The sequence below is a fragment of the Elephantulus edwardii genome, unplaced genomic scaffold (genome assembly GCF_000299155.1).
Source record: "Elephantulus edwardii isolate Elephantulus edwardi_28Jun2011 unplaced genomic scaffold, EleEdw1.0 scaffold00052, whole genome shotgun sequence".
Taxonomy (NCBI): domain Eukaryota; kingdom Metazoa; phylum Chordata; class Mammalia; order Macroscelidea; family Macroscelididae; genus Elephantulus; species Elephantulus edwardii.
This window is the reverse complement of record NW_006399802.1, coordinates 7,437,637-7,448,506: the sequence shown is the minus strand read 5'-3', so window position 1 is coordinate 7,448,506 and position 10,870 is coordinate 7,437,637. Positions and strand designations below refer to the sequence as shown.

The window sequence follows — 10,870 nt, the reverse complement described above, 5'->3', positions numbered from 1 at the left end:
CCAAGATGAATCTGTTTGTTTTCCTGGCAGTCCATGGTACATTCAGTACTCTTCTCCAGCACCACAGCTCAAAGGCATCAACTCTCCTTCTGTCCTGTTGTATTAGGCTATGAATTTCTGGAAGGTTAAAACAAAGTCCTGGTTATTTCTCCTATGTTTAGCACATACATTGTTGAGGAATAAATAATGACACCTTAATAGTTTTATGATTACCAACACATATTTGGGTATGGACAAGTTCACAGTCATCCTGGTTACTGTTAAAACCTGTGTCTCACAATATTTAAGGATGGCTGTTGATGGTTACAAGACTTTATATATTTTAAATTGTCACATGTATCTCTCTTTGATTGGCATGCGAACATATTTTATCTAAGGTAAAAAATACACAACTGTAGTTTTACACATGGAGTCTCCATGAATTCTAACTGGCTCAAAGCAACATGTTTTATTTTTAATATATTTTAAGTTCTCTGACAACTTTTCCGAACAGAATTCTACAAATCCATTGCACAAAACAGAAGTTTGTCTTCATTTTTATCTGTTGCAAGATGTCTAGGTAGTCTAAGGTTGGTTTTTTTTCCTTTTCTTTTTTCAATTATTTGTGAGAATTCATTTAACAATTAATATATGCCAACCACTTAACATACATAATCTCGATTTTTTCAGTTCATGATCTTTATTGTTAATATGAAATGATAGCCTTTCCTCTGCAAATATCACGACAATTTTTCTGGAGGTTATTCTGAAATATCTCATGTATTAATGAATAAATTCTACACTCTTGCCTCCATATACATCTCCTTAAAGCAAATGAAGAGAGCTCAGGTGGCCTAGTGATAAGAAGTTAAGGCTGGAATGCTGAAGGCACATGGTTTGAGGCCACCAGCTGCTCTCCAGGAGAAGGATGGACAAGTTCCTCTTGTGCCTCTGGAAACCCACCAGCTGGTCAGCTATGGTCAGTTGCAACTCTATGATAAAGAAAAAGAAAGCTAATGAATCTCCCTTTCCTATTCCAGGCTTTCTTCAGTAATGTGTTCAATGTGCTCTCATTCTTGTCTCTTTCCTGCTGCTCAAATCTCTTGATGCCTATTGTATATGGTCCGTCTGTCATTGCTGAGTGCTCCTACCCCACCACTCACACGCTACATTCGGCTTGGGTCCATGGAGTGTTGTGTTCCCTGAAAGCTTCTATATGGGGGAACAAAGTAGAGAAGGTTTGGCTCCGTATAAGTTATATTGTATCTCACTTTATCATCTGTGTACTGAAGCATTATGGTTTGTCCACTGTTTCCAGTGCTTTTCAGAGTTCAGTGAAAATCACACTTTGTGGTTTAGTTCTTTCGTTTTGAGGTTTTTTTCCCCCTGCACTTCTCAGCCTTGGATCTAGTCTTTGAAATTAGTATAAAACCATGTCCTTGCTGTCCTGTCAGAACATCTCTTTTTAAAAATAGGAATTGTGTACCTAAACAGCTCTCCCCCTCTACTCCAAGATAGCCCATTCTGCCAGTGAGTTCCAAGATCAGCCACTTCTGCTCCAAGTTTACACGTCACTTTTATTACTTTTTTATCGTATCATTTCCATGAGTCACCTGAGGTCACACTGTTAGAAAGTGATGAAGCCAGGATTCAACCCTGTGTCTCTCTATGATTCCAGAAATCAATGGTCCCCCAGCTAGAACTCAACGGTTTTAGAAGATGCAAAATGAAAAGGGTGGTCCTCTCTTAAGAAGTTCATAGTCTGGAATCAGATTCTAAAATCTATAGGTTGAATGTCAGCAGAAGAGAGAGAGAGAGAGAGAGAGAGAGAGAGAGAGAGAGAGAGAGAGAGAGACAGACATATGATGACACCAAGGATGGAGAAAAAAAAACCAAAACAGAGAGCAGCAGGGGTGAACAGCTCGGAGACTGAAGCCCAGAACCAAGCTTCTCTGTAACTTTATTGAGAATCATCAGGGAGCAAATCATGAAGATAATTCCGTCCAAATGAAGCTAGGCTCTTTCTGTTGACAACCTTATGATTGACTCAGGCGGGAGGGGTTTGCAAATACAATCCAAGAATTGTGAAGATGCCTTAAGGTCTGCCTTAGAGCATGACCTTTGTGATCTGTCTCAGGAGGAATTCCAGCTTGTATTGGTACCTCCCTGAAATCCTGAGAAAGCATTTGATTTTTCATTTAGATTAATATTTGGCTTCCCACATTTCTATATTTTAACCATGGTCAAGATTGGCTCATTGGGTTAGCAGTGGGATAAAGAAGATTTCAGATGCCCCATGTCTTAGAGCCTAGGAATCTTTATTTATTACTAACTGCATGGTTCAAAATCTGGAAGGCTGTACACCAGGGATGTGTCCCTATCTCCATACTTTTCAATCTATATGCAGAACAGATTATCCGAGAGGTTGGGCTCTATGAGGAGAAGTGGTTCCCAAACTGGGATATCTGTTAGAAGTGCATATTAAAAACACAGAACCCACAATGAGATATCCTCTCGCTCCAGTAGCAGTGCCAAAATTTAGTAGGGCAGCAAGCAATAAATGTTGGAGAGGATGATGTGGATAGGTGGGAACTCTCATACACTGTGGGATTGTAAAATGGTCCAACCACTCTGGAAGACAGTTTGACATGTCCTCAAAAAGTTAAACATAGAAACTCCATATGACTCAGCTGTTCCACTCTTAGGAATGTACCTCAAGGCATTTAGAACTGAGACACAAACAGAGATTTGTACATCAGTGTTCATAGCAGCATTAGTCACCATCGCAATAACATGGAAACAGCCCAAATGTCCAACCACAACCGAATGGCTTGAGAAATTGTGGTACATTTACACAATAGAATACTATGCAGCACTCAGATGCAATGATTTTGAGATATACTATGTAACTTGGGAGAGGCTCGAGAGCACTATGGTGAATGAATTAATGCAGTCTCATAAGGACAAATACTGCATAAGACCATTATTGTAAAAATAGAAAGATAATTAGTAAAACATGTACAGGAACTCAAGGTGGAGGAATGGGGGAGCAGATGGGTGAAGATAGGTACAGGTGAAGCCACAGGGCTGCATACTTTGGTGGGAAGAGGGAGTTGAAGGAAGCAAATGGGAAGGATCCAGGCAAAAAGACAGGGTAATGATGGGCAAGGTCCAATGGTGGTTAATTTTATAAAGCATAATGCATGAGAATAAGTGTATGTAATACCATGTGAATGAAGAATAGTGCTAAACACAACATACATAAACTTTATAAGCAAACCAATTTAAAAAAATAATATAAAAACCCAACATATATACAGAAATGATTGTATAAAACAAAATGTACATAACAGAAACTATGTATGAATAATTATACAAAAATGAATGATGTATAAATAATAATTTGAAAAAACAATGAATGTAAATGTATGAAACACTATGTAAATGAAGGACAGTGTGAAACACAATCTATATGAACTATGTAAGCAAACCAATGTAAAACAAAATTTTCTTTTTAGGAAAGAAAACAACCCACACATCCCAGATTTATTAAATCAGACTTTTCAGGTTTAGGGTCTAGGAATCTTTCTTTAACTAACTGCTCAGGTAAGTTTTGTACAGCCAGCAGAAGACTGTTTCAAACATGGATGTTTGAGATGCACTTTCTTAGAGACTATCATCCAGCCAGCTGCCTTATAGGCAGCACCTGGAAGGAGGAGACAGAGAAGGAAATGAAAAGAAGATTGGAAACAGGAGTTTCAGAGGAGGAGTCAAGGGGAAAGGCTTAGAAACCGGAGCCAGGTGATGAAATATTAGACTCCATTATGAAATGCCTGCGTTGAAAGGCAGACCAGCAGAGACTGAGGCTCTAACCTGACGCCTTGGCAACATCCGCTGAGACTCTTGTCACAGAAGCCTCATAGGGAGTGTCAGCTCATAGTTTCTGTGAAGACATTTTCAACTTTGAACAACCAACTGCAGTATTTTGGACATAAACCAACAAGCAACAGATAGGCCGTCCTGTTCTACAAGGCTCAGCTCTCTCCTACTTCTGTAGCTGAACTCAGGGTGAGTGTTTGAAGGAGTTGGAACTATCATTGCACATTAGACAAGGTCTGCTTCCTGCTACGACAGCCTGCAGGCCTCCTAAGAAGGCTCATCTCATTGTGGGTGTATTCTCTCATCTCCACAGGTTCTCTGAGGGACCAGTGATAACCATCCCTGCTGGTTTTTTCTCAGGAACATAAAATTTTGACAAATGTATCAGCTGTATCGTGAGATGACTTAATGACCATCTGTGGAGACAAAATGCATGCCTGGCTAGTAAAAAAGGATATAGTTCTGACATTTAATAAGATACGGTATAATTTCCAAGAGAACTTGTATTTCATGAAACAACCTTTATTTATTACTTATTTCTCTGTTTTTCTATTTTCCTTTTATTGTTACTTTACTCTTGCTTCTGGGTTGACTCTTTTCAATAATGTGTTGGGCCTTGACAAAATACATTCAAAGTCACTTTCCAAGTGACTTACTTTTCAAAGTAAGATTTAAAAAAACTTTATTTCACATTCTAAATTAGTTCTTGATCCTTACTTATCTGTGCTAAGTGCCCATATTATTTAACTTTAGTTTAAAAATGAGGAAGACACTATTATTTTCCCATTTTACAAAGAGGAAATTGAATATTTCCAGTTTAATTTATCTATCCAAGCCAGTAACAGGTAGAAAGTTGCAGACTCAGAGCTTAAACCTATCTTTCTGAAACCAGAGGCATTAAAATTAAACCCAGTGTTTTATTGATTTTTGGATTAAATGTAAAGGACAGAGTGTGATGCTGGAACTAACTGAAGCATGCCCTTGGGAAATCTAATGATATTTTCCAAATGTTCTCAAATAATGCAGGAGTTTAGAGTGGCAAGTTGATGAGTAAAAGGTGCAGTCAGGTTGTAATTATGCATTTGGGAGGGGTTAGGCACCGCGTATTAGGTAAGGACCACAGGTGGATGGCAACACAGTGGGAGAACATGGGTTGCTTCATTTCTTTATGTTGGATACACTTATCTCTTTTCTGCTCCCCCTTTTTTATTGTTACTGTAGTATTGTTTCTTTTTTTAAAAGTAAATGATAAGACTTTATTAAAGAGCTTTCAGTTTTCAGTTCTGGCAATATGAACATAAGTGTTTTTTATTGTTATAAAATAATGAAAAATTTTACAAATAATACAGATTAAAAGTTTTATTGTAAAAAAATCTGAAACATGACAAATATGGAAAAGGTAATATTAGTCATAACCACATCGTTAGTGTGTAGCTACCATATTACAGAGTATAACTTCTTGTAGGAACCTTAAAACTAATATGGTCTGGGACCCGAGAGAAAATCTAGAATGAAATTCATACTATTTTAAGTGAAAAATGCTATGACTGTATCCTCAGGACGAATTGCTTTCCAGTTCCAGATTTTTCTGTGCCATAGTTTCTGATTTTTTGGTTTTTTTTAGTTGCTTGGCTTTTTTAATGCTTTTCTCACTTTACTTTCTCATCCATTGCTGGTAATTGTTGTTATGCTGTTGTTTCTTAAAATGACACATCTTTTAAACAATATGCCCAGGTTCTGACAAAAACCATATTCTAAATACGCTTCTGTTCACACAACCTATGATTTCTTGCAACCAGGGATTCTGATTTCCTCCAGGAGACATGTTTGCTATCTTCTTGACTCCTGTTGTTGTTGTTGTGTACCATGGTGTTGGAACCCACCGCCATCGGAACTGCAGTGCAGCTTCTTAACCACCAGGCCACCAGAGCTCCCTCATAATTAAATTGACTGCTAAAGAGCTTACGTATGTTCAGAAAGTCCTTATATGAGGAATTTAAAAGCAAACAAGCAAAAGCATTGATGTATCAGTCACCCTAACCCCTATGGAGTGCCATCAAGTCAACTCCAATTCTCAGTGACCCTGCAGGACAGACTAGAACTTGGCTGCAATCACTGCAGAAGGGAGCTCTGGTCCATAGCAAGTTGCGCTGCTAATCCAAAGGCTGTACGTCTCCAGCAATTCCACTTCCCCAGCAGTTTTGTGGAAGAAAGTTGAGCAGCCTTCTCCCATTGCAATTTACAGCCGCAGAAACCCGCTGGAGGGTTGTTATGAGTGTGAACTGATGGAGTTGCTGTGAATTTAGAGGAATCTTCGCAAAAGCAGATCGGCACATCTTTCTCCCATAGGGTAACTGGGTGTTCAAGCCACTAGTTTTTGGTTGTAGCTGAGAGTTTAACCACTGTGCCACCAGGACTCCTGGAATCAATTACCAGGGCGTCCTATGAAGTGATCCTAAGAAATCTATAAAGACTAGCTAGTGATTTGAGGTCAAGGACAGAGAGTGAAGGTTTGGCTGTAAAACAGAACCACAGGCAGGCCCAGTTAGAGGAAAGAGCTGATCAGAACTAGAGAAGACCTGACATGTTAAAGAAGACCTTGCGATTACAAGGGCACAGGTTGTAGAATGATCCATGGAGACTCCCTGGAACCATTGTCTTTAATTTATACTGGAGTAGTGTCGCTATGAGACGCAAACGACTCGACGGCACATAACAACAACAACAACAAGTGGCTCCAGAGGAACCTTACGAGTGGAACTGGGAAGAATTCAGTTACTAGCCAAAATGCTGCAGGTTGAACACAGTGAAATCAGTATTTTATCACGCTATTGGTAAGGCATAAAACCAGACAGCACCATGAAGTTTTAAGTTCCGTTAGGTGAGAAAATAAAAAACCAAACAGAATGAGTAATGAGAACTCGACGACGGTCTGGAGGTCTTGCAGAGGGAGGTAGGAATTAGACACAAAGACAAGACCTCACAGTGTATTGTTTGTGTATGTAACTTTACTCTAGGCAGGTGGGGGAGTTGGAAACAGCACTGAAGGCTTTATTATGTCTTACCCCCCTTGATCATTCTGTGAAATAGGTCACAAAAGCATTATCTCAACCTGCAGAGTAAAGCTCAATTTACTAAAAGCAGAAAACCAAGATTAACTTGCAAGTTAACAAAGACTCCAGGAGATCCAGGTGTCAGATCTAGTTTGAATTCCCAGTTATACAATCGTGAACATGTGACTTAACCTCCTTCTCATTTATATACGGAGAAAATGAGCACTTGAAGCATGTCTTCCTGGAGCACTTGAAGCACGTCTTCCTCTCTCTCTCCCCCCCTTCTCTCCGTCCCCCCCCGCCCCGACCCCCCCCCGCGCCCCCCCCCCCCCCCCCCCGCCCCTACCGCAGGTGCTGCAAATGTTTTCTTACTTCAGTGCCTTTCTTTATGTAGCAAAGTCATCATAACCTCATAAAAATAGATGATTGGCATAGTTCAATGGTGATTAGTTTTCATAAAACACAGTGAATGGGTATGATTATATAAAACACAATTTATACAAACTTAGTAAGCAAACCAATTTAAAATTTAAAAAATAAAAAAGAGTAAATGATAAATATATACATATCTAAGTTATTAGGAGCAACAACAATAAAAAAATAATTGTTTTTAAAACTGTTAGGCACCCTTTCTAGTTTCTTCATGTAAACAGCACAGGAGAAACAAATATATAGTCCTAGGAACAGACCAAAGTCAGTGTTTACAGTTTACCCTTGAATAGGTTTACTTTTAACTATTTCAGATGATGTTTATGTGACCACAAGTGCAATCCTGATTTGTGGTCTAAGTGCCTGAAATTAAACCAAGGGCAAGTGGTCACTTTGGAGTCCTGTGGCTCTGGGTTTATTTCCGTTGCTACATCTCCTAAAAAACCTCTTTTCCTCTCATAAACCTGCACAAATCAAGGGCTCTAATGAGTAATGGTTAGAACACACATGAGCCTTATAGGCATTTCCTTGAAACTTCAACTCAAAGTCTCTTTTCTGTTGGTGAGGCAGGAGGCAGCCCTTGATCTCAGCAAAGATTGGCAATGTGTCAGCTGACAGCCACCCCAGCAAGCGCTCTTGCAGATGAGCCAGTACACATCTACGCGACAGGGCTGCCCCCGTCTCAGATGGTGACTTTGAAGGCATCTCTGCAGGATGAGAAGGGAAACTTGTTCCAGGCGAGAGCCTTCTACAGGGCTAATGAGGCTGGTAAAGTGGACCTGGAGCAGGAGCCTGCATTGGGAGGTGACTACGTGGGGGTCCATCCAATGGGCCTCTTCTGGTCTCTGAAGCCCAAGAGACCTTTCCGGAGGCTCCTCAAGAGGGATGTGATGAACAGCCCCTTTTGGATCACCCTGGAACTCTATGACTCAGTTTGTTTCCAAGATTCAGATGCAGCTCCACCCAGGGCCAGACAGACGGTGCAGCGCTGGTACTCCAGGTCCGGGATGATCCGGATGCAGATCCGGGAAGGCCGAGTGCGAGGAGCCCTGTTCCTCCCTCCAGGTGAGATTAAAGTTTGACGAAACTGTGAATGGAAATTTAAAAAAACGGTATGACATCAAATTGTTGGAGAATCAGCATTTCTCATAATTTTTACAGCTAGCATGCTGTTGAGGGGGTGGTGTACATGTGTGAAATGGGATACATTTTGCTCAGATTTTACTTTGACTCAGTGCTCTTTACACCCTTTCCAATACTCTCTTCCTCTGTTCTCAGGGGAGGGCCCATTCCCAGGAGTCATTGATTTGTTTGGAGGCATTGGGGGTCTGGTTGAATTCCGGGCCAGTCTTCTGGCTGCACGTGGTTTTGCGGTGTTGGCATTAGCATATTTTGCCTATGATGACTTGCCCAGACAACTGCTGGAGGTGGATCTGGGATATTTTGAGGAAGCCGCCAACTTGCTACTGGCTCACCCCAAGGTATTTCATATACTTTTCATTTTACCTTGTGACATTACAGCAAGACCACAAGGGTCTGGCCTCTCTATTTTACCAGTCTGTGCTACGCTATGTCATAAATTCATAAACTACTTCTTGAGATAAACAACTCTTGAATTTTTATCAGAGAATGAGCTCAGAGTCATTGATTTCCTAGCGTGGCACGGTTTCCAACTTCAGTGATTTTCTTTGCATGGGATAATGCTAGTGTCAGTCACACTAAAAGGTTCTGAAACTGTGAATAACAGCTGGAGCACAAGATCAGAGCAAGATTTCCAACAACGTTGACTTGCTGGCTCATCTGATTAGCTAGCTGAACTAACCGTTTATGGCTAGTTCCTTCTGGGTCATGGTGTTTCCATGCATTTCAGAGCAGAACTGCACTCCATGGGTTTTCAGTGGTCATGATCTTTTGGAAAGAGTCCTGATGGGGCAGTGGGTTGCATTAGAGCTCTGGCGGTTTAGTGTTAAGGAACTGCACTGTCAACCCAAAGGCACATGGTTTGAACCCAGTGGCTGCTCCACTGGAGAAAGATGGGCAGATTCAGAGTGTTCTGATGTGTATCAAAATAGAACTGAACACTAGATGGTTTTAAATTGTTATAATTGGACAAAAGTATATTGTCAGCAAATTTTCCCCCCCTGCAGCCTGCTCTGCCCATATTTGAACTACCAAATATTTGGCTAATAATCCCAAATTTCATTATCAATGCGTGAATTAGATGACGCATCACAGCCCTCTATTGCATTTGTGTGGCTGTGAATCTATGAAAGAATACTACACATCCTTCTCCCGTGAAGTATCTGGTATATTCAAACCATCAGCCTTTTGACTCATAGAAAAGCATGTCACAGACTATGCCAACAGTGCTAGTTGAGCTCAAACTAATTCATACCTTCCAGGACTGTTTTGATAAAGTGTTATTTATTCTTAATCCTTGTAACAATCCTGAGCTTTATATTATTGTCATTCCCAAATATGACAAGGTTTATAAAATGATTTCTAAATGACAAGAGTCAGTCGCTAACTCTCTTAGGATAGAAGCTGGTAGATCCAATGGCCAGGACTTGAATTTGCTTCTTTCTCATTACACTGGCTTACTCACAGTATGTCAGGCTGTTCTGTGGGACAGAAGAGCATTTCTTACAATGGCTTTTAACGGGCCCTACTTTGTGTTCTCCTTGCAGATTCAAAAATCTGGAATTGGAGTGATTTCTGTGTGCAAAGGCGCAGAGATTGGGCTGGCCATGGCCTGCTACCTGAAGCAGGTGGTCGCCACTATCTGTATCAATGGGTTAAATGCTATCTCTAAAGTTCCACTCAGGTACAAGGATCTAGTTGTGAATCCCATGAATTATCTTAAAGAGCACACCCAAGTCCATGTCTCTGGAGCTTTGCGCTACCGCCACAACTTTGGGGATCCTGGCCATGAACTGAATCAGCAGAGTGTCCTCCCAGTTGAAAAGGCTCGAGGTTGGATCCTCTTCATTGTTGGACAGAATGATGAGTGTCTCAATGGTAGAGTGTGTGCTGAGCAAGCTTTGAAACAGTTGGAGAGTCACGGGAGGAGCACTGGAAGGATGCTGGCGTACCCTGGAGCGGGACACCTCATAGAGCCACCTTATGCCCCCCTGTGCTACGCCTCCTGGAGCCCTGGCTCTCCCTGGCCTGCTCTGTGGGGAGGGGACCCTGTTGCTCATGCGGCAGCTCAGGAACATGCCTGGGGGGAGATTCAGACATTTTTCAGGCAACACCTTATTCCCACCAAAAGCAAACTCTAAACAAGGACTAAGGATGAGGATTAGGGGGGAGACAGCTGGAGCAGAGAATAGGAAAAAAAGGATAAAGCAGGACTTGAGAGAAGAAGGATGGGGGAGAAGGTTTTCTTGGATCCTCAGGATTCACAAGGATTTTGAATCTTCCTGTTGTCAGTTGCCATGTAGATTGCAACTTCTCCTTAAGTCTTTCAGTGCTGTGACCTTTGGAAGCACATGCCACGTGTGTTTTCCAGAAGCCTTCTGGTGATTTTG

General features: G+C 41.1%; 1 protein-coding gene across 1 annotated transcript; it reads left to right on the top strand.

Moving 5' to 3' along the window:
- Positions 1 to 7,942: 7,942 nt before the first annotated feature.
- On the top strand, positions 7,943 to 10,621 carry LOC102860362 (acyl-coenzyme A amino acid N-acyltransferase 2-like). Its single transcript, XM_006886886.1, has 3 exons — positions 7,943 to 8,405; positions 8,619 to 8,821; positions 10,028 to 10,621. The coding sequence occupies exons 1-3, from the start codon at positions 7,943 to 7,945 to the stop codon at positions 10,619 to 10,621; spliced, it is 1,260 nt and encodes a 419-aa protein (XP_006886948.1).
- Positions 10,622 to 10,870: the final 249 nt, after the last annotated feature.